Here is a 27,256-nt window from a genome sequence, read left to right as displayed (position 1 = left end):
TACGGCTTGCTCGTCCGGCCCGTCTTGGATACCTTTGCGAGGCTTAACTAGCGGCTGTGGAGTGTGACGAATTTCCTCGAATATACAGAGTTCGTGGCCGCAATGACGACTTGCGATCCAGGGAAATCACTGGACTTTAATATAACAAGACCTCCCCGAAACGGACGGGAATGGCCAGACTTCCAGTAACTCAAAATCTCGAGTCCCGGGCAGCAGTGAAACTTTGGAGAATTCTCGGCAGACCTATAATTTGAGTGAACCTCACAGACGGTTTTGGTGGGAATGCTGCTGAAGGGACTGTCCCATCTACACATCCACTTGCAATGAGCCCTACGTCTCCTCCTTCCGATACTCCCTCCGCCGGCCATAAACCTGAGAATCACCGTCGCGGGCCTCGTGCAACAGAGTCCTCGACCGATCTCTCCGACGACGATGGCCCTGTTTACGAGGCAGTGAGGACGTTCTCTTCGTCTGATGATGGAAGTGAAAACGCCCAAATTGCGGCTGTGCTTTCGCGGACATCCACTCGGCAAGCTGGCGATGGCACACAGCTGCAGCGTCGTGATACTTTGGCGGGCATCCAGGTTGGAGATCCGGTTCTGGATCCCACCAGTCCAGAATTCGATTTCTACAAATGGGCGCGGATGTTTATGAGACTGATAGAAGAAGAGGGCATCAAGCATACGCGGACGGGCGTCGTCTTCAAGAACCTCAGCGTGTCTGGCTCAGGGGCTGCCATGCACTACCAAAACAACGTCCTCTCCCCGCTGTTGGCGCCGTTCCGATTACGGGAATATTTTGGCAGGAAGTCACAGAAAGTAATCTTGAGGAACTTCAACGGGTGTTTACATGCAGGTGAATTGCTGATCGTGCTGGGTCGACCGGGCAGTGGATGTTCCACATTGCTCAAATCTCTCAGTGGGGAGCTGCAAGGGCTCGAGAAGTCGGAGGATTCTGTGATCCATTACAACGGAGTGCCTCAGGAGATTTTCAACAAGGAGTTCCGCGGCGAGGCAACGTACAGTGCAGAAGATGAGAAACATTTCCCGCATTTGACGGTGGGCCAGACCCTTGAATTCGCAGCTGCAGCACGAACTCCGTCGGTTAGACCTATGGGCATTCCGAGAAAGGTGTTCGCGCAGCATGTCACCAAAGTAGTGATGACCATCTACGGCTTGAGCCATACGAAGAACACCAAGGTTGGCGATGACTACGTTCGCGGCGTGAGCGGAGGAGAACGGAAACGAGTAAGCATTGCGGAATTGTCCCTTGCTGGCTCGCAGGTGGTGTGCTGGGATAACTCTACAAGAGGCCTCGACGCAGCGACAGCGCTTGAGTTTACTCGTGCTCTGAAAGTTGGGTCCCATGTTGCAGGAATGACGCAGCTTCTTGCTATTTATCAAGCTAGTCAAGCTATATATGATCTCTTCGACAAGGCGATTGTACTCTACGAAGGGCGACAGATATATTTCGGCCCGGCCAAGTCAGCGAAAAGGTACTTTGAGGATATGGGATGGTTTTGCCCCCAACGACAGACCACAGGTGACTTTCTCACCTCTGTTACCAATCCCGAAGAGCGAAGGCCCAGAGAAGGGTTTGAAGGCAAGGTGCCTCGGACTGCAGCGGAATTCGAACAATATTGGCTTCGATCCCAACAGTTTCAGGATCTACAAACCGAAATAGAAGAGTGCGAGATTGAACATCCCGAGGTCGACGAGACGTTGGCCGCACAACGTGAAGCTCACCAGCAAGCCCAGGCAAAGCATGTCCCGAAGAAGTCTCCCTATACCATTAGTATATTCATGCAGCTTCAGCTTTGTATGGTCCGCGCATACCAGCGTATATGGGGAGACAAAGCGTCCACGATTGCAGTTATTATTAGCCAGGTTGTGATGTCGTTGATCATCGGGTCTATCTTTTACGGAACTCCCGAGACCACAGATAGCTTTTTCGCCAAAGGATCGATCTTGTTTTTCGCTATTCTTCTGAACGGCTTGATGTCAATCACCGAAATCAATGGGTAAGTTGTTTCCGTTATCGATTCATACCAATATCGGACTCTGGCTAATCAATATTTGCAGGCTTTGTAAGAACACAAATCAATCCCTAGTCCTGCTACGAATTCTAACCACTTAATAGATTGCAACGGCCGATTGTTGCGAAACATGTCAGCTTTGCTTTCTACCATGCTTATGTAGAGGCACTAGCCGGCGTTGTCTCTGATATCCCGATCAAGTTCGTCATAGCAACAGTATTCAACATCATTCTCTACTTCTTGGGCGGGCTAAGGAGGGAACCGTCCCAATTCTTCATCTTCTTCCTTTTCACGTTTATCACGATGTTGACAATGTCGGCCATTTTCCGCACCCTCGCTGCTATTACCAAGACCATTTCCCAAGCTCTAGCATTTGCTGGAGTCATGATCCTCGCTATAGTTATATATACGGGATTTACGATCCAGCGATCTTATATGTACGTGCATTACAGCACTCAGGTTTTCCATACCGCTTGGTTCATGCAATTGTCATATGTGTGGTTTTCTAACGTTTCGATAGGCACCCCTGGTTCAAGTGGATAAGCTGGATTAATCCAGTTTCTTATGGGTTTGAATCCATTCTGGTTAACGAAGTACATGGTCGACGATTCGACTGTTCTACGCTTGTGCCTCCGTATGGAACTGGAAATAACTTCGAATGCGCCGTGGCTGGCGCAGTTCCTGGCGAAAGGACTGTTTCTGGAGATCGTTGGGTTGAGTCAAGCTACGGTTACAGCTATGCGCACATATGGAGGAATTTGGGAATCCTCTTTGGGTTCATGCTTTTCTTCTACGCTATATACCTCTTTGCAACCGAGTACAATCTTTCCAGTATATCTGCGGCCGAGTACCTGGTCTTTCGTCGTGGGCATGCTCCCAAAAGTCTTATCGAGCATCAGGATGAGGAAAAGGATACTGGCGCGCTTCAGCAAAGTTCAAATGTTTCTCCTGAAGATACCCCTGGCGAAGGAACAGTCAATGTTATCCCTCCCCAGAAAGACGTTTTTACTTGGAGAAATGTTGTGTACGACATACGCATCAAAGGTGAACCAAGACGGCTCCTAGACAACGTCTCCGGCTGGGTACGACCCGGAACCCTTACTGCCTTGATGGGCGTTTCAGGCGCAGGGAAAACTACCTTGTTGGATGCACTTGCTCAACGAACCACTACCGGCGTTATTACGGGTGATATGCTCGTGAATGGCAAGCCTTTAGACATGTCCTTCCAGCGAAAGACAGGATATGTTCAACAACAAGATCTTCACTTGGAAACGACAACAGTTCGCGAAGCCCTTCGCTTTTCCGCAATGCTCCGTCAACCGCAATCCGTTTCAAAGGCAGAGAAATACGAATACGTTGAGGACGTCATTGACATGTTGAACATGCGGGATTTCAGCGAGGCTGTTGTTGGAAACCCCGGAGAAGGGCTCAATGTAGAGCAGCGCAAGCTTCTCACAATCGGCGTTGAACTCGCCGCTAAGCCGGCTCTTCTCCTGTTTCTGGACGAGCCTACATCGGGCCTCGATTCGCAAAGCTCATGGTCGATTGTGAAGTTTCTACGAAAGCTTGCGGATAACGGGCAGGCAGTGCTGTCGACTATCCATCAGCCGTCGGCTATCCTATTCCAGGAGTTTGATCGATTGCTATTCCTAGCAAAAGGGGGCAAAACTGTGTATTTTGGTGATATCGGGGAGAGTTCGCGCACGCTTCTCGATTACTTCGAAGCTAATGGCGCTGAGCCTTGCGGGCCTAATGATAACCCTGCCGAATACATGCTAAATGTTGTTGGAGCAGGTCCAAGCGGCAAGTCAGAGCAAGACTGGCCGACTATATGGAATCAAAGCGAAGAAGCACGGAAGGTCCAGGAGGAAATAGATCGCATCCATGCAGAAAAGGAGAAGGATGAGTCGCCTCAAGACTCATTAGGCCCGACAAGCGAATTTGCGATGCCTTTTAGGTCTCAGATCTATTACGTTACTGTTCGTGTTTTCCAACAATATTGGAGGACTCCGTCTTATATCTGGGGGAAGCTTCTCCTAGGTTTCATGGCAGGAGTTTTCATGTGAGCATTGCATCTCCCTCTCTGCTATAATTTCCAGCTATGGATTCGGATTCTGACATACATCCCAGTGGATTCTCTTTCTATATGCAGAATACGTCCATCGCCGGACTCCAGAATACCCTATTTTCCATTTTCATGCTTACCACAATTTTCAGCACACTTGTACAGCAGGTTAGCTGCTACCATACCCTACGTTCGGTGTGAAGTTACTCACCTCTCTGCAGATTATGCCACGATTTGTCACCCAGCGGAGTCTCTTTGAAGTCCGTGAACGCCCGTCTCGAGCATATAGTTGGAAAGCGTTCCTCCTAGCAAACGTAATAGTCGAAATTCCTTATCAAATCTTCCTTGGTGTGATCGTTTGGGCCTCGCTCTATTACCCCGTTTTCGGAGTGCATCAGTCCTCTGAAAGACAGGGCTTATTCGTCATTTACACTATTCAATTCTTCATATTCGCTTCTACCTTTGCGCAGATGGTCATTGCGGGTTTGCCCGATGCCGAAACAGCCGGAAACATTGCCACTACTCTGTTCAGTTTGATGCTCACATTCAACGGTGTCTTGCAAACTCCCAGAGCCCTTCCAGGATTTTGGATTTTCATGTGGCGCGTCTCCCCGCTGACATATACTGTTGGTGGTTTGGCAGCCACGGTTCTCCATGGGCGCGTGGTCCGCTGCGCTCCCAACGAGCTCGCCACATTTGACCCGCCGGCAGGAGCTACATGCGGCCAATATCTCGAGAGATACTTTGCTCTCGGCGCCCCGGGTAGGCTCAACAATCCCTCTGCGACTCGTGGGTGCGAGTATTGTTCCTTGTCTTCCAGTGACCAGTTCCTTGCCGGTTCCGAGATATCATGGAATCAGCGCTGGCGGAACTTTGGTATCGGCTGGGGATATATTGCGTTCAATGTGTTTGCAACGGTGATTCTGTATTATCTGTGCCGGGTGAAGAAGCCAGCGAGGAAAGTAAGTCCAAAGAGATGGCTGAGCCTAGCAAAGTACTATGCGTTGGTTGCCGGGTACTGGCTGAGGAGTGTATTCGCGAGAAGAAAGGAGGAGACGCCAAAAGGAAAGGAACACATCTGTAAAATTTATTGAGAGTTCCTCTTATAGACGATATAATATATCTAATTAGAAGAGCAAATAGCTACAGCTTCGCTGCTGGCTTTCCCTGCCCATCATCCTTCACCACGAGGCCCCTATTTTGGCCGCCCCTGTCTTGCTCTCTCAAGATCCTCCGCAGAATCTTCCCACTCGGGCTCTTTGGCACCGCATTTGCAAACTCAATCTCCTCTACCCATTTGAATCTCGCTTTTCGCTCCTTGACATATTTCATCAACTGCCTTCCCACTTCCTCCGAAGGCTTCAGCCCATCTCTCAACACAACGTATGCTTTGGGCCTTTCGCCCGCATAATCGTCTTTGACGCCCAGCACTGCGCAATCTGCAACGTCCGGATGGCCAAGCAGTAGATCTTCCAGCTCCGCCGGTGCAACCGCGATGCCTTTGACTTTGATCATCTCCTTGATACGGTCGACGATACGCAGAAGGCCGTCCTCCGTCATATACCCAATGTCGCCAGTGTGGAGGAAACCATCTTTGTCAAAGGCTTCGGCCGTGGCGGTGGGATTGTCAAGATATCCCATGGCAATTTGGGGGCCCTTGGCGAGAATCTCACCTGGCTGATTGTATCCAAGTTCCTTGCCCTGATCGTCAATGATCTTGATGGCGGTGGAGGCGACGATGTTTCCGACCGTGTTGGCGTATTTATAATCATAATACTCTGGGGAATGGGACGTAATGCATGAGCAGGATTCGGTCATTCCGTACCCCTGTTTGAATCCAGATTGTGGAAACTTCTTTTGGAGGAGTTGAGTGAGCTGTTCGCTGAGCGGCGCTGCACCGCAGGATATCCGCTTTACGCAGGAAAGATCGTAGTTAGCTACGATGGGGTCATTCACGAGGCGGATCACGAGGGGTGGGACGAGAGTGAGCTCGCTGATTTGGTATTCAACGATGGTCCGGAGCATGAGTTCCATGTTGAATTGTGGGAGCATGACGAGCTCATCATTGAAAAATATGGGGCAGTTCATAAACTTGACAAGGCCGGTGACTATGATCTATCAGTATAATTGCTCATCCACATCTCTGCCACGAGTTTGCCTAAGAGTAAACCTACTATGGAAAAGGGGAAGGGCACCCATGGCTGTCCTGGTGCCAACGGGTGGAGTAATCATTTTCAGCTGCATGCATTGCGCAATCACATTGTGATGGGAAAGCATGACCTATGAATGTCTGTCAGCAATTCATCGATGTACTCGCTAACAGGATATCCTCTCGCAGTGGGAAAGGACCTACAGCCTTTGGCAAGCCGGTAGTTCCACTACTGAAATTAAGAAAACCACAGAGTTCTTTATTCGTTCTTCCTGGTCGAATTTGATATGGCGCCACCTGCCCACTTTCACCATAACTTCTTCCAATTTCCTGGAGCTGTTTGAATGTGGTGTAGCCTTCCACTGCCCCTTCAAGCAAGAAGATATGCTTCCGTGGAATACCAGTATTTTCGGCTGCCGCTACAGCTACCTCGATAGAGCCGGGAGTTGTCATCAAGAACTTTGCATCCGCAGTCTTGAGGGCATAGGTCATTTCTTCAACATTATAGGCCGGTGAAGCGCCGGCAACCATGCAGCCTGAATAGTCCCTCTATTAGCGCAGAATTGGAGGGTAGCAGCTCCACAAGGCAGACTTGCCGACTCTTATGGTGGAGTACATGGCAACCGGATACCAAATCGTATTTTGGGTAAAGAGCGCAATCGTTTGCCCTTCCTGCAACCCATAGTTCCTCACCAGTGCAGTACTCGCATACGTCGCATACTCTTTAACTTGTGCCCAGTTGACCCTCTCCTTGGTTACAGCATTTGTGTATCCGGCGAGCTTGTTTGGCGGAAATTTGTAGACTGGAGAGGTTTCTGGGGATTCAAAAAGCCACTGCCATACGGTGACACCCGTGGGAGCTATGTATCACAGAGAGTAACATGTCAGTTCGATGGATAAACAGCCAAATTGGACCAGTGTTGAGAAAAAGCGACAAAGCCAGATTCCTTACGATGAATCTCAGGATGTGCTGATTTGAACAACATCTTGTGCCTTTTTCCTTGTAGGAAGCTGGTATATCACTCTGGGCACCGGCAAGTATCAAATCGGTTCAAACCAATATCCCCGGCACTGATAAAAGCAGATTGCGCACCAGGATCTCTCTCTCGCTCTCTCTTTCTTTCTTTTGCTGATCAGCATATTTAAACCGACCTCCGCTCCTGTGCCGCAGGGCGAGATGATATCCGGCAATGTCAACTCCCCGGCCCTCGGGACTTGAAGCTGTGCAGGCGTCATGGCGAGGTTGCGCTGCGAAGATCCCGGCGCTAGGACTCGTCTTCCGAATGCATAGTTAACTAACTAGTTAGTTAACTAGTGGTGATCATTCCCAGGGAGCGCGAGACATGCGATGGGAGTCAATTGATCACGTCTGATCTGATATCTGGCGCTGGCAGGGGCCGGAGATACTGCGATGCTGGTCCCAGGCCAACACTCGATCCCTGGACTGAACTCCCTTATCAGATGCTTGCCCGTCTCTCGTGGAGAACGCGAACCTCGTCTTGCTCCACGGCGCGGTTGAGATGTCTGGTATAGTTACATAAGCCTATTCATAGCCAGTTGCTATAACTCGAGAGTGAAGATGTGGTGCGTCCCCGCACTCGCCCATCGACTGTCGGCCGTCGAGCGTCGAGCGGTCTCTGGCTGTTGTTGCGATGGCTACTCACAACACTTACCTCAAGTACAAGCGCGATGAAGGACTCCTCATCTACTGGATTGTCAAGAATTCCAATCGTCTCATCAAGTCCTTTCCTCCTGACCCTCCAATCGCCAGGAACACCTCTGGCAAGGTCAACTTGCAGACCCTGTTGTCCCTGTCGGAGCTCATCGCGAGGCACATAAGCCCATTCCCGCCACGATCTACAAGCTATTCCAGTCTATCATTGATGCAAGAACCGAAACACACTCTCTCTTCCGCCGGGTCGTCGCCAACAACCCAGATCCAGACATCGAACGGAGCAACGCGACTAATAAGCACTGGATCGACGGTCTTACCAAGGCGTTCAAGACCCTAGGTGGCGATTCTTGGATTGCTGAAACACGAAACGAGAAGAAAGCAGTGGACGATGACGAGGACGAAGAGGAGGTTATCTTCTCGAACAAGTTTTCGGCTCTCAACCTGGACGGCGAGGTGATCGAAGACAACGAAGAGGAAGATGAGACCAGAGATGCACCAGTACAGCCAAAGCCGAAGCCGGCAAATAGGAAGAAGAAGGGGGGCAAAAAGGGGAAGAAATCAAAAGGAAAGGGCAAGAAGCCTTCTGCCGCCCAGCCAGACCAGGAGGATTTACCACTGGAAGCATATCGCATCATTGAGGATGAATCCGGGATCATTACTGACTATTTGATGGCTGTCTACTCGCTAGCCTCGCAATGGGTCGAGCTTCGCCATTATATCCAGGATTTGTGGCATGAAGTGGCATACGAAGGTCTAAACAGCGCGGTCGCAGGCGCTGTTTCCAACATAGCGGTGGCAATGATCAGGAGGACAGAAACAAAGATCTTCATTGATTTCCCAGGGCATGACTCTTTTGACACTGTCATGAACACCATCGTCCGGGGCAAACCCGATAAGGCTCAGGGCATGTTCCACATGTCGCAACATTGCTGGGACAACAATGGTCGGGGAGGTCAAGTGGTCCAAGAAGTCGATGTTGATGTGAAGGAGCAATTCCTTATTCACACATATCGCGCCCTACTCGACTTTGTCACAGATTACCAGATCGCACGGGATGGCAAACCTAGCAAGTCAATGCTCGCTGAGATTCAAAACTGGAGCCCAGATTTTAATCTTGCACGGGCTACGAAAGAACAGCGTATCCAGTGGCGCCGGATTTATACAATTAATTGGTTATATGACTTGGTCAACCTTTGTTCCGGGGTTGTTGTGCAACGCCGGAATTTGAAAGGGCAGAGGATCGTTCTGGAGACTGTCGACTGGTCCGTCAATGGGCCATGGAGCCAGCATCGAACATTATTTGGCTTGAATGAATTCGCCGGCGTCATCACTAGTCTTGCAATGCAAAAGCCCGGCACCGATGTTCGACCGAGGATCCTCCCTCATCACGTCTTTCAGCTCCAATGTATCGTCGATTCTCTGTGCGTGTCCCGGGGCTGGCTGGTCAGTAGCTTGCGAGGCCATGTCCTTACGGAACCGGCTCGAGATTTCCGCGCACGGAGAGATGTTGACCTTTTTATGGACCGTGAGTCTAAGAAATTTCTGAAAGGGTTTTGCACCTCAGTCACGGTCTTTGTGCAATTAGCAGAGAGGGACGCTATGCTGCATGGTGATCCCAATAGGCACGCAGACTCGAAAATACTCCTCGAAAATCTACTTGAAGACTTTGTAGACTGGCTCGGGGAATCAAAGTATATGCACGGTTTGACTGGTATACCGCCATCTCGCTTTTCAAACACAAACTCCAACGGCCTTTGGGAATATTCTCCGTTCCTCTGTGGTGTTGGTCTGGTGGAAGCATTAGATTTAGCGTGCACCACGGCCTTTCTCGTGTGGGATAATATACCGGAACCACTATGTCTTGTACATCTGCATAACTTGCTGGTGCAGGAAGGCTATCTCAAAGAACCAGTTGAGATGCTTGACATTCTGACGGGCCTCTTCCCAGATTCTTTTTTCCCCAATGGCAAAGCACCCTCCTCTAATTACATCGAAGCTTTCCTTGAAATGATCGGCAAGACCGGTACTCGTCACGCATTTCACCAGCGTCGGGCGATTCGTCAGGCCGCAGCAGGAACGCACGGTTTATTAAACCCTGCCGGCAACCGTTTTTTCACAGCCAGATCCTGGCTTCGACGCTATCGTGATGCGGACTGGGACCTTGATCGTATTCCAGACGAGGACGTCAACATTCCCTCGACCCTGGCGATGCTCCGCATTCACCAGGCAAAGCGCACAACGGACCCTGTGACGGGGCAGAAGGTCCTGGAGGATACAGACATTGTCAAGCGTTACAGGGCTAGGGGAATGGACGATGCAACCATGATTGAATCGACATCTATGCTGTCGGAATTGACGAAGGAGGAGGAAATCCCAGAGAGCATTTTGGCTACAATTCCTGATCCTTCAAGATACACGATACGTCAGCCCAAAAAGGGGATGCTCAAAGACGCACAGCTGTTAGATCTGTCAAAGTTCGATATCGCGACGGATATCTCCAGCCAACTGCGACCGATCTCAGGCATAAACTATGTATCGGTGGTTTCGCTGATGATGTCGCTGTTCATGATGGCCGAGGACAAGCTGAAAGAACGCCGTAACCCGCTGTGGGTCGAGGTGTATGAACACACCAACCCGGCCATATCAGGACAAAAGAGGGCGTCACTCGTGACTCTCATGCTTCGCGACAGAGACGAAGAATGCATGCGGGTATTCGCTGAAGTATTTCAGAACACAAAACCTATCATGATACATCATCTCTATTGGAACAAGGTGGAGCCTGATTTCGGGATCCGGATGAAACAAAGCCGTGACGAGCCTCCGGATTGCACGGTGATGTAACGGGAAGATATCTAGAAAAGGGATGAAGTGGGTAAGCATTATATCGGGAGTTCGCAGCTGATGATTTGAGATATATATATATATATTTGATGTTTCTACATGGCCTGGCAATTAGTTAAATTAGTCGGGACGATTGCTGACGAACGCGAGACAGCACATGTCCAAAAATCACGAGTAAAGCTATAAAAAGCAAGGCTTGATGCCAAATGTGCGGCTGCTCAAAGCATAACTCAAACCTCAGAAAGATCAAGGGGCCATGATGATCCAATATCCTAGTTTCGAGTTCTGAAGGTCGCCAGCTTGATCCAGCGCTCTCCAGTATTTCTTCCCCAGCAATTCCGTCGTCCAGTTGAGGACCGGGATTTCAACCGGGAGTGAACTTCCTGCCTCGTCCTCCAACAGCCTCACAATCTCGTAGTAATTGGGGTCCACCGTCACCTCGCACTCCTTTAAACGACCGTCAAACCGCCGTACGAGCCCGTCCAGTGTCCCTAGTAATTCCGATTTCATCAGCTGCGTGTGGTCTGAGGTAAACGCCTCCCAGTGCTCCAAGGCGCATAGCATCCACCAGGAGCTGATCGCGACGTGGAATGTGCGTAGGCGCGGGAAGATGGAGGGAACCAGTGCAATCGTGGAGGTGAAGGTATCGAGGATAAGCGTGTCGCGATACGTCGCAACCGGGTAGAGGAGCTCAAGCGATTTGACTGACGACAGACAGTTGCGCGGAAATAAACGCTCCGTTTTGGAGAACGGCGGAAAGTAATTCGGCTCCACGGAGAAGGTGTTGCAGGAGTAAAGAAAGTGGACGGACTCGGAGTACCTGTGCCTCGAAGACAAGTGGTGAGAGAGCGATCGGGAGTAGGGAGAAACTAACTACATCACGTAGCGAAATCAGGGGGGAGGGGGCCACCCACGCTCTTCGGCAGCATATTAGCCATCCAAACACCTGCAGACGTGCCGTTTTGGCGTGCTCGGGGGTCAAAAAGCTCCTCTCGGCTGCGGCGGGATGGGCTCTACACCGATCATTCCCATAATCGGTGGAACGGCGGCAGATTGTGTGCCGCCAGCCCTGCCGGAAAGCCTTTGGGTGCTGGTCGTCGAAATACCAGAGATGGATCCTCCCTCGCTGGAAAAGGTGGATGTATATCATTTCCCGCAGCTCAATGGGTAGTCTGAAAAAGTGACTGTGACGGATGGCCCGCTCAGCGGTCCCCGCTTGGCCAAACGACACCGCTGAGACCATGGTCAAAGCAGATGGGCGAGGCTGTTCCGGTGTAAAACAGCAGTGGGCGCAAAACTCGCTGATGCCGGACAAATCTAGGTGCAAAAACGCCTTGCGTTTGATCCGCAGCCAACACCAGAGACAAATTCAACGACGAAAGCCGATTGTTGTTTTCTAGTCCTTTTGTTTGAGCATTGCCCGGCGGGGTCGCAGGAGCGTGCTTTTGATTTCAGGACCTCACGCGTTTCCCTTGAGCCGAAACACGGTGACGGGAGATGTCGGGCCCACGAGCGGGAGGGCGGAGAGACTCATCTTTCATGACCAAGAAGGATCTCTTTCTGGCGGCAGAGATGTCGAGAAGCTCAGCCCAGGAAGCGATAAAACCTTGGACGTCACGCATGACTTCGTGCGGTCAAGCTTGAGGTCACCGCCGATGTTACCCGTGGCGGCGGATTGTTCCTCCGGCCGGGGACCCTTGTGCTGTTGACATCACGGCAGGGAGCTTGCAATGGACGGAAGATTATGGAATTGCGATTCAAACAGGACAAAGGCACGTATTACCAAACGAGTGGACTTCCATGGATGATTATATTTACTTTGAAAATTATTAATTCACAGTCAAGACAGACATCCCATCCACCGCTTAGCACTTGAGCTTGTTGCACTTCTTGCAGGAGGTTCTGATTCCATAGTCGCAGGTCCTGCCGGTCTTGCGGTTGCACTCGTAAACGTGACCGTTCTTGCAGTCCCTGTTGATTTTCTCGTTGCCGCAGAACTGGCCCTGGCCTCCGATGCATCGGCACTTGCTTGGGACGCAGGCTCTCTCCTCGAGCTGGGAAGCAGGATCCAGATGTTAGCAGGTCAATGACACGATGAGTGTCGGGGTTCTGTGACATACAGCAGGGCCAGGCATGTGGTTATCCATGACTGCGGCGAGCGCAGCGGGGAGGAGGGCGAGAGTCGCAATGATGGTGGTGTACTAAAGAGTGGTCGAGTTAGCTGAGTGGATAAATGCATCGTCAAGAGGTGAATGGCGCCGCACCTTCATTTTGGACTTTGTGAAATTGACTTTTTCTGTCTTGTGCTTCTCGTTCTCGCTGTTGCTGTGGATGAGGATGAGGATGAAACATAGCGATTGAGGGAGAATCAGCGGCCTTTATATACCTCACAGTGCCCAGACCGAGATGCACTGGATAGCTGAAATTACCTCGTGCTGACGCAGATCAGGCAGAGGGTGTTTCTCCATCACCACTCCTGGTTGTCATATAATTAGCAACGGCGGTTGAACTTGCATGGTTTTGTGATTTGCTTTTGAGCAGATCAAAGGCCTCTCGTATCTCAGGGCCAATCAACCTTCCGACACTGGGGAAGACAGGGCGGAACGATCATTTTAGAACCGTTGATCGGAGTTTGCATATAATCAGGCTGCATCGAATACGAGCACACGTTTGATTTGGCCCGCAGAGGATGAGGGAGAGATCCATGAGATTGCTCGGAGTGTGTCCTCCTCACGAGCCGGCGCTTTGAAGAAGACAGCCCGGCACGAAATTAGGTCGCAAGCAGTTCCGGTATATGAGGCCTTTTATTGCAGACTAGCCGTTTGATGGCAGCATGGCTGTTGATTACTCTTCGTTCTGGTGTGCCGTGCGATCTTCCCCCTGTGCATCAACAGAGCCGCAGCACGGAGTCTTCCCCGTTTAGGCTTAGTGCGCAGGGGTCCCTGGCATTCGATTGGCCGAGACAGCTTATATAAGCAGCTATTTACGGGCACTGCAAACACTCCAAACATCGCCCGTTTGGGAGCAAAAGAACAAATATAAATTCCTTGCTGAGACGGAACGACAATGGCATCTCTCAAACAGCACTACACGGAACAGAGGAGGAGACGGGGCCATGTCCTGTTTGTTTCAAATGGCATGAACGGCTTCAGACCATGGCTCGGATGCAAAGCACATGCTCTTGAACAGCTCAGCAAAACAACCGATCCTTTGCGGAGATTACTCCGTACATTAGAGCCTAATCCTGCCACGCAAAAGCACCATCCAAGCAATCAACACTGCTCTTATTTCTCGTAAAGCTAGGATCCGGCGCGAGAGAACACCGGGATTTTGTTTTCGGAGTCTGTTCTTCAATCCGAAGTCATGTCGGTGCTGTCATCCTCGTATTCACTCCATTCATCCTCACTTGGCTCCTCTGCTTCATCTCCTCCATCATCAGCATCGAACATTCCATCTTCCATCTCTTCATCCGCATCACCTGCTTCTGGCTCCTTCAATTGGTCGGCGATCTTCCGCTTGTCCTGCGTCCCCCGGACCTGTCGACCGGCTACACTTGCTGTGTGGCTTTTCAAGACTCTCTTCTTCTCCTCTTTTTCTCTTTCCTCCTTCTCGTACAGACGCTTGAGCCCGTTGATAGGTTCAAGGTGACGTTTGCAAAACCTGCATTTCTTGCACTTCTCCATTGGCGGGAGGAGCGCCTTTTTTTTCTTGCCTGCCATACGGAGGCTCACCATCTCTTCGTACGCGGGAATGGAGTCCATGATGGCCTCCACCACGTCGTCGAACGGAAGCAAAATCTTCTTCCTCACAGTCCATTCGGGTAAGAGGAGCTCTTTCCAGTTGGGATATTCGTCCTGCTCGTCGTGTTTTGTCTCCAGAATAAGCTCCTCGTTTTTCAACCTACATTCCCAGAGGAGCTCCGACTCCCTCCACCGCAAGCACAACACATGGATCCGGCACGTAAAGCAACCACTGAGGTAGTACCCCTTGCGAAAGCAAAACTGCGCAATTGTCGTCGCCAACTGCCCAACGTTGTGTTTGTACATAAATGGGAGAGAACGCCACATCTCTTTCTCTGGTGGTGGAGGGCGATTCTCGTCCGGCTCGGCATGAATCTCCACGACAATTGCAATTCGACAATCATTCTCTGGCCCATACACCAAGCGAACGGCTTCGGATAACCATTTGGCCTTGGGTTCGTCGAATGCAACCTTGACGACACAGACCGGGCTCGACGACCCAGACGGCAAGAGGCCAAGTTCAACATCCTGGAAACTCCCGTTTATAAATAGCTCTAGAAGTTAACGGTCCGAGTTAGCCAAACAAAGAAACCAAACAAAGGCATGTCCCGAGGTCAAGATGTCACCGCTACTTTACCTCCGTCGACAACGAGGCTAAAATCCATCAACGAGTCACCCACGGCGGATAACCACTTGATGAACACAGATCGCACCGCCTGGCGGATGGGGTTGCATGCTGCTGAACCCAAAGTCCTTGATGCCATTTTTCAAGAATCTGATATGTCGATTTCGCTATCCTGCTGATCTTGATTGGGATACTCGAAATAAGGTGTCTAGATTTTGATTTTATAACTCCAGTCCAAAGGAAGGAGGAGGGAAATACAAATGTTAAACAAGGCCGGTTTTCGTGTCATAGGCAGCCAGATCTGCTGGGGAGGAACACTTGATGAAGAAGTTTGTCACCTGTGTTGATGTAAGCCTGGAATATCCCAGCCAGCGTCACTGCAACTTTCCTTTCTCTTTGTTTCCGTCCAGGAAAGCCGTTTATCATTTTCCCGCTGGCCTCAAAACCAAGCTGCGAGAGTCCCGTCTTAACAACAGGTAGGACATTCACTGCGGCATCCCTAAACCTAGAGGGTGTGGAGTTGCAGAATCCTGCCATTACTGTGAATATCAGAAGTCATGGAGACCTTTCACATTTTGGGCAATGAGAATGCTCCCATTGAAGGCCATCAAGGTAAGTCTTTGGTCCACAGAGCATTTATAGAGGAGATATGAGTTGAGCAGCCATGTTTTATTGCGCGGCGGTCCGCATCAACCCTCATGGATGCCTTTCCATCTTCTGATGACCCAGAAATTGTCTCTTCTATCCTATCTTCCGGTCTGTGAGGCCTGATGAGGCTTTAATCCCCACGTGCCGTGTTGAATGGAAATGCGATTGAATCTGTGGTCGCCCCTTCACCATGGGTCACCCATGATGACTGAGTGCTGGTGAGATCGCCAGTGCGATCCGTTCCTTTGCAGATCGGGATGTGTGCTTGTCCTGAAGGACACATGAGGTTTTGCTTGAACCCCGCATGATCTTCACGGGAAAAAGAAAGCATATAAACTTGCAACTTTGACAGGTGATGAAGAACATGACAGATTTCCCGGGCTGCAAAGTGTCATATGTTCATGAGTCTGAGCCTAGTTTAGCACCACCAATATTGCGGCTTCGATTAATATCTGAGTAAGTCTATCAACTACACCTGTGTGTTGCTTTCTCGGAATTTCTGTTCTAACTGCGATTCTTCACAAACAGGGATCCCTTGTTGCTTTCGGAGGTTGATGGGCGGCTGAATCTGTAGATCTACGAGGTCAACTCCTCAACGAAAACATTCGAGAGGATCTCCTGGACCGTGTGTTACATCGGGCCGAGCATGTGATGGATTCCGTCAGGAACTGAATATCGACACATCGCGGTCCGAAAATAGAGATAAATAGAACCAACTCGCCCGAATCGACAATGGAGGTCCCCTCGTTGTGCTCACTAGCTGAGACTCCCCCCTCGAGCATTGGGCCCCGGTTCCGGCGCCTATTCCCAACCCTTCGGTGCATCGGGTTCATTATTCAGTTGCCACAATGATCCTTCTTAGTATTATTGCTGCCCTAGCGCTAAACAGCGTGGTCAGTTCTGGCAGCCCACTCCCCAAGGTCGCAGACGACTGTGCTCCGATTCACATTTTAAGCGCTCGCGGAAGTAATCAGCCACAGGGCGAGGGACCGACCTTATCTCCCTTGGTTGACGCTATTGTTGGTGCCCACCCGGAAGCGTCAAGAGATTCGATTGTCTGGCCAGCACTCATCCTTCCGTACGATGTAAACTCGCACAACGGGACCTTGGCTGCCACAGCAGCGCTCACCGCGTACGTGAAGAAATGCCCAGACTCGAAGATCGTGATTCTCGGCTATTCGCAGGGTGCCCATATCATCGGAGACAGCTTGTGCGGAGGAGGAGGTGTCCCTGGAATTGGGCCTCTGACCGATCCAATCGCAACAGAAATTGGAGATCATGGCAAGAGATTGTTCGCTTCACCATCGTGATCTTGACTAACCCATGACGGTAGTCACTGCGATCGTGTGGTTCGGTGACCCACGCCATATTGGAGGTGAATCGTACAATAGGGGGACATCTCGCAGAGATGGAGTAAGCCGCTTATCAACATGTTCGGAAGGAAGTTCGGGCATGAACTGACTCCTTTCAAACAGCTTTTTGGACGTCTGCCCTCGCAGTCCTGTGATTATTATGCGGACCGCCTAGAATCCTACTGCGACACAGGTGATTTTGCCTGCGACCGTGGCCTTGACCTTCCTGTCCATGGGGAATATATTCCGAAATATACCAAACAGGCCTTGAAGTTTGTGAACGAGAAACTGGGGCAGTAGATAGACCCACGAGGGTTAGTGTAGATAGGGGCAGCAAGCAGAGGGCCTGCGAAGTGTGGCCAAGCGGAGCAAAGCGTAGTAATGATATATATATATATATACCAGATCTTCGGTTCTTTGATATTGATAAGGCCATCAACGTATTCTCCCTCGTCCGCGTGATTGTCATGGTGTTGGGGGACAAGCAGAGGAAAAGAGCGGTGGTTAACTTGATGCCAAGCGCAACAGGGTCACATCTTCTCCGGTGCCTCTCTTGACCTCCAGACATATTGCAACACCACCACTCCACTGCTTCAGTTGATCCCACCAGGTCGACAATGACAGCTGCTCCCTTGTCTTCATCGCCACACATGCTGAAGACATGCCACGACCATATCCAAGCCAGCCTTCCTGGATGGAATAACCCGCCTTCCCACCCACGCATACTGCCCGCATGGCCGAGTTCAAGAGACACTCCCAAAGTACCTACCACAGCTTGCTACCTAGCCTTCTTTCCGATCCGAATTGCTAGGATTTACACATGACGAGAGAGAGCGAGTGATTAATTGACTCAATTCATCACATCAAGAGCTGGAATCTCCGGCCATCACGATAGTCGGGAGTCAGAATAGCGACGCTGCCCATTGCGACGAGGAGACAACAACCATGAAATAAAGTTTGATAAAACAGCGGAACGGATCGCTGGGCGCGCTTCTGAGCGGGTTGGTTGGCGACAAGGCGTTCAAAGCGATGCAGATCAGCCGCATGTCCTACATGCCGGGAAGACGCGCAACTCTGCCGTGGAGCCGAGACGCCATACTGCACTCTGCAACGGCCATGGTGTCCGATTTTGAGCTTGTCAGCAATATCGATCATGGACGGAAACACGGAGAAGACCTGTCACTTTCAATGTTCAGCCCCAATAATTGCCGAATCGGAGGCGCAGAAGTTTCTTCAAGAGCATGAAAGTGGCAACTTACCCTTACTGTCGATGTTTTACCAGAATGCGGCCGACGGTGACATGATCAAATTTCCATTTAAGGACATTGTTCAGCGTCTGGTTTGGCTCAGGTTCTACTGGTTTACGTGCATCCAATGACGGGAAGAGACTGCTGTCGATAAACGTGTTTGAATTATTCAGCTATATCAAAGTAGTCTTTTTTTATGTCTGCAGCACTTGGGAAGACCATGTATCCTTTGACCCGTTTCCTTGTCTTTTTTTTTGAAGATTTTTCACCAATAATGGAGGTATATCACCCTATCTGTTGGGCGCTCGTCGTTAGTACTGTTGATTGAGGCTGGTGTTGGTGCTTTTAAGTGGATTTCTATTGCCAGAGAGTCCAGAAGGGCTTGGTGATACTGAACCATAGCCACTGGATAATGCTGAACAGCCCAGATTGTTGATACGTATCTTGAGCGGGCTTTTCAGTTGTCGGTTGCTCTGTGCTAGTCAGAGAGAAGTGCCCACCGTTGGGGCCGGATACCCAAGAGCCTTTGAAGAGAGCCCCATTGATTCCGGCGTGGGCGACGTCTGCTGCGGTCAGGTACATGTGCCTGTCTCCGCTAACCTTGATGATGGAATTGTGCCAGGGGGTCGGCAGGTGGAAGTCATCAGTAGTATGGGTTTCATGTCGTGTCTCCAAAGAACTAATTGAACGGACCGTTGATTTTGGGAAGAGTTTGATACCGAACTTGGGCCCTTTGTTGTTATGGCTATAGAATTTATGAGTCCCTTGAGACGGAAAGTGGTTTGGTATGGGTGAAGGACTTACGCATGGATTGACAGACGCACATAGTTGGGGAACAGAAGCTCGACCAGGTTCGAATATGCTTGATTCCGCTATCACAAGGCTGTTAGTTTACGCACGTCCCCTGATGCAGGGGGAATAAGCGCGCGGCCGAACTTACAAGGATCATTTCAGTGGCGACGCTACTGGATAGCTTCTTCTGCTGCTTGCTGCTCAACCCCTTCATTGAAGAGTGACTGCCCAGATCTCTCAGCATGAATCGTGAGAGACCCCTGTACATCTGAAGTGCATGCGATTCCTGTTCCTGGATTAACTTTCGGAGATACCCCCGGTCTGTTTGACACATTTCCATAAGCAGCTTCCTGCAAAGCTCTGCATCTTCTGTGAGTTTGGTTCCAACGGGATGTGCCAGCTCGATGTTCTTCATCCATGCAGGTGAGAGTTGGTTTGTCAAGTCAGGGTCGGAGAGGAAGATCTCCTGCAGTCCCATAAATTGAATGTATCCGCGTTGCTTCTCATCGGTACATATTTCGTTGTGCATTTCCATGAGCCTGTCTTTATATTCATCTACCTTGATGTCGTCGACGCCGACTATTCCCCCTCAAATTAGCCATACCCCTTTTGTTATAAGTGAAGACGGGAATCCTTACTGCAATCCGAAAACACATGGCCGTCACTGATGATCCACAATATAGCTCCGGGTTTATAGACCAAAGACACTGCTCGAAGGAAGTCGAGTAACGTCACCAATGCATAATACTCCGCTGCATCCGGATATTCTCCTCCGACTTTTTGTGGGTTGGGAGATTTGCACGGAAATGCCGGCAAACAAAAGATGACAGGCAGACCCTTGTCGACGAAGCCATAGACGCGGTTCCTGAAATACTCCATGCCCCCGCCGGAACTCCACTGGTCATTCGGGGCAATATTCCTGAGCTTTTCGTCGAATAAATCGGAAATCTGTACTGCAATCCGTCGTGCCTCTTGATTTGAGGTCTCTGATAGGGCATTGAACGGCTCGAATTCTGTTCGCAGGAGAAGGAACTTTTCGAACCAGTCATCGAGTTCGGCATTTGAGGAGTTGTTTGAGTGCCCAGATGTGACAAGCCCCAGAATAAGCCCGTTGTTACTCTGCAGCTCTCGGATTTGCGTCAATTGATGCCCAGAATCCAAACGGCCCCCATCTAGAAGGGCGGGCAGGCCTAATTTGATCTGATAGCTGTCGATCTGTCTCCCAGAGGGCAATCTGATTGTGGTTCGCTTCTTGCTGTTTGCGGCAATCCCATCCCATACCTGTGGCCATGCCTGACGCACTTCACTGGACCCGTTGCCTTCAACCGCCAACAGCTTGCCGCTCGCGTCACGCCAATATAGGGCATACGTCGAATGGTATACCGAACTTCCTCGATTCAAAGTAGGCATGATTTGAATTCAGGGCCGGGGGGGTAGGGAGTAATTTGCTCAAAAGGTGATCTGTACCAGGTTTGATTCCAGATGGATAGGATGGAGATTCCTTGCAATTCTCTTGACAACCAGACGATATTGCAGCCGCACTTGGACCTTGTTCCGTTGTTGGGAGCTAATCTGCTCATTTTAAAACCTCCAACCGGTGGAGATATATGCAGCGGAACTTCGCCTCCATCAACTTGCACAGCTTGTGTTCAATATTTTTTTTTTAGAATTTGCGCCTCCCCGCCCTCCCTTGGCTGCGCAGCTTCGCTTCAGCTACCCGGACCTGTGCTGACCTGCGGATCGCGGGATGCATGGAAGAAATCCTACCTCGTATTGAGCCGGCTATCTGGCAGACTTCTTGGATAGGACCTTGGATGTTTGTGTTGAGATCCCGAGGCGTGGGGGCGGGCATTGCGAAAGAGTTGCTGGCTGGGCTGGCATGCTTCTTCATGATGGAGGGTCGATCACATTGGACCAGCCCTCCAGCCTCCCCAGCTCCTGAGCCAGTATCCAGCATTTCAGATTTTTGAGATATCACAGAGCAGCCCGGTTGACGAGAACTCTACCGCCTGAAAGAGAAGATCTCGTGCGAATTTTTAGACGGATCACAGCATCCTGTAACTACAGAGCGAATCGGTGAAACGCAACCATGCTCACAGCATACTCTTTATTTTCTACTGGGTTACTAGCAGTTGCCATTATTACTATCCTCCTTCTCTTTGTTGCTGCATATTTGTTCAGTCCTCCCGGCAGTTTCCCAAGGAATATACCCACTATCCCTTTTTACTATGCGCTTCTTCCTCTCGTCAAGGACAACGACCAGGAGGTTCTTTACCGCAGATACTTGGAGCCTCTTTTTGAGAAACATGGAGCGGCAAAAATATTCTTCGGTGGTCGATGGAATATCCTGGTCCAGCGCCCGTCCTATATTGCTGAGGTTTTCAAGTTTGAAGATATCTATGCCAAAAGCGGAAACCATGTGAAGATACCCCATAGCGTGTTGGCGGAATACACCGGAGACAACATCATCAGCGCCCATGGTGAGAACTGGAAGCTATACCGGTCGGTTCTTCAGCCACCACTTCAACAGGATCAGGATCCGGAACCTATTTGGCGCAACGCTCGTCTCCTCATTGACCTCCTGTTCGAGGAGCAAAAGTCGTCCGCGGGGGGTTCCGTTTTGCTGCCGCAACTCCTTCAACGGTATACTTTGGCCAACCTCGCGGAAGGACTTCTCGGGACCAGTTTCGAGGTAAGACTCACGGTTCAATGGCTGTTCACGCTTGTAAGTTGTTGGAATCTCACCGCTTGGTGTAATCTAGACTTTACAACGAAAGGACGCGGCTCTTCACGAATTTCAGATGCAAATCAAGCCTTTGATTTTCAGCCCCGTCTTCATGAACTTTCCCTTTCTAGACCATTTAAATCTCCCCAGCCGGAAAAAAGCACGTCAACTTGCGAGACAGTTCGCCAGCAAACTCTGTGCAGTGGTGCAACAAGGCCACCAACATGCGCACAATGACAAGTCGACCTCAAATGTCGGCTGCAGTGTAATCGGGGCATTTGAAGAAGGGATTCTGACGGAAAAGCAATTCAGAAACAACATGGTCAGCGTTTTCCTAGCAGGCCATGAAAACCCCCAGCTCCTGCTTGTTTCGATGATATTCCTGCTTGGCGAGCACCAGGTAAGTCAAACATGCGAGTGCTAGCCGCTAGCTTTGGACGCGATCGTTGATATTAATGTCGCTTAGGCGGTCCAGGAAAAGGTCCGCAGGGAGCTATTTTCGCTTGGAGACGATGAACTGGCATATCCCGTCCTCCAATCGGCTCCATACTTGACGTCTGTGATATACGAGACTTTACGGATGTATCCGCCAATTTCGCAACTCATCAATCGATGCACGACCAGGCCCGTGCTTTTAGGAGGAAAAATCCCTCTGCCAGCCGGCACGTACGTGGGCTACAATGCCTACGCAACCAACAGGGATCAAGAGTTCTGGGGAGCAGATGCCGATGAGTTTAAACCTGAGCGCTGGGGTCAAACAGCCGAAGATATCAACACCATGTTTAGGAAAGCGAACGCCAAGGGGGCATTCATCTCGTTCCACGGAGGGAGGCGAGTATGCCTTGGACAGAAATTCGCGATGTTCGAAGCAAGGATCACGATGGCGGCGGTGTTACGGTCTGTGGAGTGGAAGATTGATCCTGCATGGCCTCGAATGATGACGCCGGTGAGTAACAAAATCCAAAGTCATGATGCAACAGATATTAATAGCGTGGGGATCGACAGGCTGGGCCACTGTATCCGAGAAATCTGCGAGTCCGATTCCAGCGGATCAGCAAGGAATATTCCTAACGGCACAATGCTTATATATCCCAACAGCACTGGGACAGACAGACAATACCACGCCCGTAGCGAACGAGCAATCCCGAAATCAAATCGGCCTGCTCCTGCTGGTAGAGAGGAAGCCCTGAATCTAGAGAATGCCCCTTGTTTAGATAGTTCAGCCATGTTTATAGACCATTCAAGCGCTCTCGCAACCTGCGCCTCGAAATGCTGTGTTCCCGTCAGCCTTAACACAGCTGCTCAGCCGTTGCCGTAGCCAGCCTCTGATCCCTACAGCCTCGGAGCAGGGCCCTGGTCGCCACATCGGTCTGACATCTGCATCCCAGCCAGGGTGTGCATGAACTCGATCTCGAATCTCGCAGATCCCTCCCCAATCCTGAGAAGAGCGGCGAATACGATTGCTCTCGCCTTGGCGCATATCGAAACGGCGTGTGCATGCTATCCGGGGGCGGCGGGTTGCATGCCCTCTGCACCGCGCTGCACTTGATATTTGAGCTCGTATCTCGCCGGTTCATTCTGCAATCGAGTTCGCGTGGATGCAGGATCCCCACGGCCGCACAACTTGGACTTGCTGGTGATCGTTTGGGCTTTGTTTTTCTGCTCCTTGCCGCGGTTACATCTGCAAATATAACTACACAGCAGAGGCCTCTGTGAGGGCGACACTGATCTCGGACCCCCCGCGCATGGGGACAGGGTAGCTCGAGGCAACGATTGACGCTCTTGCTTGCCTGCTCCTGGACCGATCCCTCGCGTTCCCCGAACAAAAGCGAATATCAATCCCAGCCGGTGCTCTTGAATCGCAAGCGACCAAACCGGCGTCTGATCGTCCTGGATTTTTTGTCTGCTCGCCTGCCTGCTTGCTTGCTGGCGTAGGTCTGGTGTTTTCTCCCCCCTCGAGTGACAACCATGGCTGTGATACAGGAGGCAAAGTCCGACCCGGCGTCACACACATCCTCGGTGACTGCGACCACCGCGCCCATTCCCAGCCCGCCGTCTGACCCCCCAGCACCGTATTCCGCCTTTTCGCCGGCACGACGACGCTTTATCATCGGCACCGTGACGGCGGTGGGATTCTTCGGTCCTCTCTGCGGCGCAGTGTACCTGCCATCCCTGGTTCTCTTCCAGCAGATCTTCCACACCACCGTGACGGTGATCAATGCCTCGGTGTCGGTGTATATGGCGGTCTTCGCCATTGCGGTTAGATATACCCTCGACATACCTTGCCCATTTTCGCAACAAGGCCTACTTGTCCGCAGTAAAGAACGCTCGCTGACCGTGTGGATTGCCTCCTCCAGCCGCTGTTTGGCGCTGCCGCCGCCGATTATGGAGGCCGCAAGACCGTGTACATGTTTGCACTTGGGAGTTTCCTGATTTCAAATATCCTGCTGGCAGCGCTGCCACCGACACTGCCAGGGCTCTTTGTGCTGCGGATATTCCAAGCGTTTGGGTCGTGCATCGTAACCTCCGTTGGTGCCGGTACGGTCGCAGACATCATTGAGCCAGCAAAACGGGCTTCGGCACTGGCGATCTTCTTACTCGGACCACAGTTGGGCCCGATCTTGGGTCCTTTGATAGGTGGCCAGTTTGCGACCTTGTCACGATGGCGGTGGGTGTTTGGCTTTCTCGGTTTGTCCAGCAAGTCCCATTCCATATGAGTGCCCTCTAAACATATTCTGCAGCCCTCACTTGTGCGCCGCTTTACGTCTTGGTCCTTTTCTTCCTGCCAGAGACGCTACGATGCCTGGTGGGCAATGGCGAGATCTACGCCAGCAGCAGCTGGTTTGCGATGCCACGGCTACGACAGAAGCCCCTTGTTGATCAGGGCCGGTTTCCCAAGCCCCCCAAACCGACGGTGATGGGGTTCATTCGGCTGCTGAGGTATCCTCCGCATCTGATCGTTTCTGTCAATGGTGCCCTTTCGTTCGCTGGACTGTATGCGATATACGTGACATTTCCATCTGTCTGGGAAGAACGATATGGGTTTTCCAGCGCAGAGGTAGGGTACCTGTATCTGGCTCCCGGTGAGCACCTGACCTTCTCTTCACGAAGCCTGGATCGTTGTCGTGCTGACTGCGTGCTGCCTGATGACTAGGAATCTCACTCCTCATTGCCTCAGTGCTCACAGGACGCCTTTCTGATTACCGTCGGGCAAAGGCACTCAAAGCGGCACAGCAAGCTGCCGGGTCTGGGTCTGTCCTACCCGAGCAGAGGATTTCCCTTCAAATCTTTGGGTTTATCATATCGGGCGCTGGAAAGGTGTTGTACGGGTGGTTCACTGCCCACGAGATCCATCCGAGTGCTGGGCTAGTCGGATCAGGCATCGGTAGGCAGCCACTCTGTTCTATTTTCCTGACCCGCTCCTTTTCTCTCCGCACCAGCTGACCCTTTTTCAACAGCGGCTGTTGGGACGGCGATCATATTCGTCACCAGCACTTCATTCCAAACGGAATGCGATCCCTCGCAGGCGGCCAGCCTGGTGGCACTGGCGGGACTCGTCCGCAACATCGCCGCGGCGATAGCGGCGGTGATTATCGACCGGATCGTGCGCAGCATCGGGTACGGATGGTGCTTTACCGGGCTGGGGATCCTGGACGTTGCCTGCGTTGCGGGCGTTTTGCTCATCATGTGGAAGGGCCAGACCTTCCGTGAGCGTCGGCTCGCTCGATCGTAGTGTGATTAAGTAGGATGTGCTTCTTGCGATGGGGGCCATGAATTGTCACGATATAAAACGGTGATGGGATTGAGTATACATGTAGCAACTGTAGTTAAATACTTGCATAGATCAAAGACCAAAGCAAATCAACCAACTTTCAACCATTTGGCTTCATCACTGCCCAATTTCTTCGGCATCTTATCCCAGCCGACATCGCAGCCGTCAATCACGCCCGGATACTTGACCGCTCTCAGGTCTCCAAACTCAGACGGCCGCGTCTCCCAGAAGCTTTCATCCCAGCCGTTCTCCTCATCCGCCTCCTGGAGCGGATAGCTCTTTGGAACCGGGTGATCCACCTGGAACCCGGAAGCACCGTCATACTGCCCAAGCGACTGAAGATACTTCATCACCGCGGCCAGCGAGACATCGACTCTGTACGCACCAAACCCATCCGGGACACAATCCCGATGGTACACCGCAGCCAGAATACCCGTGGCGAGGAGGTACCCAGCGCCATGGTCGAGAGCCTGACACGGCAGCACTCGCGCAGGGACGGCACCATCAGTGACACCAAACCGCTCAGCCTCTGCAACATTCATCCCCGAACAAGTCTGCACCAGCGAATCAAACCCTCGAAACCCGGCCCAGGCATTGTCCGCGTTCTTCAGCAGCGCCCCGTCAGCCTCGGCGTACGCGGATAGATTTGCATAGACAAGCCCCGGGTTCACGACGGCCAGGTCTCGCGGACCAAGGCCGTATGCGTCCAGGCTGCCTGGCCGATAGCTCTGGATCAGCACGTCGGCGGAGCGAACGAGGTCGAGAAGACGCGCCTTGTCCTGGTCGCGGCGGAAATCGAGCTGGATCGTCCTCTTGCCGCGACTCAGATCGACGTCGAGCGCGGGTAGGTCCGGGAGATGCGGCGCTGTGAGCCACAAGACATCCGCGCCCAGGGCGGCCAGGGTGCGTCCCGCGACGGGAGCGGCGATTACACGGCTTAATTCCAGCACTCGAAGACCGTGCAGGGGTCTGTTGTTGTTGTTTATCAGACAACTCCCAAAATGGCCCTTGATCTCTCCACCCGTATTTTCCCCCCCCGGAACCGCAAAACGCGCAATGCCCACGGGCACGTCGCCCACGGGCCATCCGGCCCACGACTCATCGCCGGCGCTCCGCAGCTTGACCGCCACCGCGTCCGCGCGCAGCGCCGCGCTCTCGAGGTCCGCAGCATCCCAGTTGGCGCGGATGGCGCGGGCGACGTGGGCGCGATCGACGGCGCCCGTGGCGGAGATGGGGACGTCGAGGATGCGCGCGATGGCGCGACGGTGGTTGATAAAGGAGTCGTGGAGGCGCACGTAGCCGGCGTCGCGGGTCTGGTAGAGGCCGGAGATGCTGCCCCAGGAGGACGGGGGCGGGTGGGAGGAGAGGGTGTATAGGCGTTCGGAGAGGAAGGAGAGGGCGGCGGCGCGGGGGGAGATGGAGATGGGGGGGAGATGGTGGTGGTGGCGGGCGGAGTGGAGGAGGGCGGCGGCAAGGGTGGCGAGGGCGATGGAGGATTGGGCGAGGTGGTCGAGCTTGTAGGAGGAGGGGAGGAAGCGGTCGTCTGGAGGGAGGGCGAGGGAGGAGAGGGCCGAGGGGGGTAGGCGGAGG

General features: G+C 51.8%; 11 protein-coding genes across 11 annotated transcripts; 6 read left to right on the top strand and 5 right to left on the bottom strand.

The window, feature by feature from the left end:
- Positions 1–323: 323 nt before the first annotated feature.
- UREG_00558 (uncharacterized protein) lies at positions 324–4,101 on the top strand (the record flags this gene model as incomplete). Its single annotated transcript, XM_002540998.1, has 3 exons — positions 324–2,020; positions 2,140–2,472; positions 2,556–4,101. The coding sequence occupies 3 exons, from the start codon at positions 324–326 to the stop codon at positions 4,099–4,101; spliced, it is 3,576 nt and encodes a 1,191-aa protein (XP_002541044.1).
- Positions 4,102–5,243: 1,142 nt separating this feature from the next.
- On the bottom strand, positions 5,244–6,741 carry UREG_00557 (uncharacterized protein; the record flags this gene model as incomplete). Its single annotated transcript, XM_002540997.1, has 3 exons — positions 5,244–6,208; positions 6,275–6,380; positions 6,454–6,741. The coding sequence occupies 3 exons, from the start codon at positions 6,739–6,741 to the stop codon at positions 5,244–5,246; spliced, it is 1,359 nt and encodes a 452-aa protein (XP_002541043.1).
- Positions 6,742–7,828: 1,087 nt separating this feature from the next.
- On the top strand, positions 7,829–10,765 carry UREG_00556 (uncharacterized protein; the record flags this gene model as incomplete). Its single annotated transcript, XM_002540996.1, has 2 exons — positions 7,829–7,927; positions 8,021–10,765. 2 exons carry the CDS (start codon positions 7,829–7,831, stop codon positions 10,763–10,765), a joined length of 2,844 nt encoding a protein of 947 aa, XP_002541042.1.
- Positions 10,766–11,771: 1,006 nt separating this feature from the next.
- Positions 11,772–11,936, top strand: UREG_00555 (uncharacterized protein; the record flags this gene model as incomplete). The annotated part of the gene is made up of 1 exon (XM_002540995.1): positions 11,772–11,936. One exon carries the CDS (start codon positions 11,772–11,774, stop codon positions 11,934–11,936), a length of 165 nt encoding a protein of 54 aa, XP_002541041.1.
- A 694-nt stretch (positions 11,937–12,630) lies between these two features.
- Positions 12,631–13,233, bottom strand: UREG_00554 (uncharacterized protein; the record flags this gene model as incomplete). Its single annotated transcript, XM_002540994.1, has 3 exons — positions 12,631–12,819; positions 12,886–12,966; positions 13,195–13,233. 3 exons carry the CDS (start codon positions 13,231–13,233, stop codon positions 12,631–12,633), a joined length of 309 nt encoding a protein of 102 aa, XP_002541040.1.
- Positions 13,234–14,115: 882 nt separating this feature from the next.
- Positions 14,116–15,269, bottom strand: UREG_00553 (uncharacterized protein; the record flags this gene model as incomplete). The annotated part of the gene is made up of 2 exons (XM_002540993.1): positions 14,116–15,059; positions 15,143–15,269. 2 exons carry the CDS (start codon positions 15,267–15,269, stop codon positions 14,116–14,118), a joined length of 1,071 nt encoding a protein of 356 aa, XP_002541039.1.
- Positions 15,270–16,626: 1,357 nt separating this feature from the next.
- On the top strand, positions 16,627–17,430 carry UREG_00552 (uncharacterized protein; the record flags this gene model as incomplete). Its single annotated transcript, XM_002540992.1, has 3 exons — positions 16,627–17,002; positions 17,112–17,191; positions 17,254–17,430. 3 exons carry the CDS (start codon positions 16,627–16,629, stop codon positions 17,428–17,430), a joined length of 633 nt encoding a protein of 210 aa, XP_002541038.1.
- Positions 17,431–18,734: 1,304 nt separating this feature from the next.
- Positions 18,735–20,579, bottom strand: UREG_00551 (uncharacterized protein; the record flags this gene model as incomplete). Its single annotated transcript, XM_002540991.1, has 4 exons — positions 18,735–19,122; positions 19,182–19,249; positions 19,318–19,748; positions 19,808–20,579. The coding sequence occupies 4 exons, from the start codon at positions 20,577–20,579 to the stop codon at positions 18,735–18,737; spliced, it is 1,659 nt and encodes a 552-aa protein (XP_002541037.1).
- A 679-nt stretch (positions 20,580–21,258) lies between these two features.
- Positions 21,259–23,212, top strand: UREG_00550 (uncharacterized protein; the record flags this gene model as incomplete). Its single annotated transcript, XM_002540990.1, has 3 exons — positions 21,259–21,861; positions 21,932–22,294; positions 22,361–23,212. The coding sequence occupies 3 exons, from the start codon at positions 21,259–21,261 to the stop codon at positions 23,210–23,212; spliced, it is 1,818 nt and encodes a 605-aa protein (XP_002541036.1).
- Positions 23,213–23,862: 650 nt separating this feature from the next.
- Positions 23,863–25,627, top strand: UREG_00549 (uncharacterized protein; the record flags this gene model as incomplete). Its single annotated transcript, XM_002540989.1, has 5 exons — positions 23,863–24,231; positions 24,252–24,582; positions 24,636–24,977; positions 25,049–25,279; positions 25,353–25,627. The coding sequence occupies 5 exons, from the start codon at positions 23,863–23,865 to the stop codon at positions 25,625–25,627; spliced, it is 1,548 nt and encodes a 515-aa protein (XP_002541035.1).
- A 128-nt stretch (positions 25,628–25,755) lies between these two features.
- UREG_00548 (uncharacterized protein) lies at positions 25,756–26,768 on the bottom strand (the record flags this gene model as incomplete). The annotated part of the gene is made up of 2 exons (XM_002540988.1): positions 25,756–26,635; positions 26,731–26,768. 2 exons carry the CDS (start codon positions 26,766–26,768, stop codon positions 25,756–25,758), a joined length of 918 nt encoding a protein of 305 aa, XP_002541034.1.
- Positions 26,769–27,256: the final 488 nt, after the last annotated feature.

The sequence above is a fragment of the Uncinocarpus reesii genome, genomic scaffold (assembly GCF_000003515.1).
Source record: "Uncinocarpus reesii 1704 scaffold_1 genomic scaffold, whole genome shotgun sequence".
Classification (NCBI taxonomy): Eukaryota; Fungi; Ascomycota; class Eurotiomycetes; order Onygenales; family Onygenaceae; genus Uncinocarpus; species Uncinocarpus reesii.
Note: the sequence above shows the minus strand (reverse complement) of the source record. Positions and strands in the feature narration are given on the sequence as shown.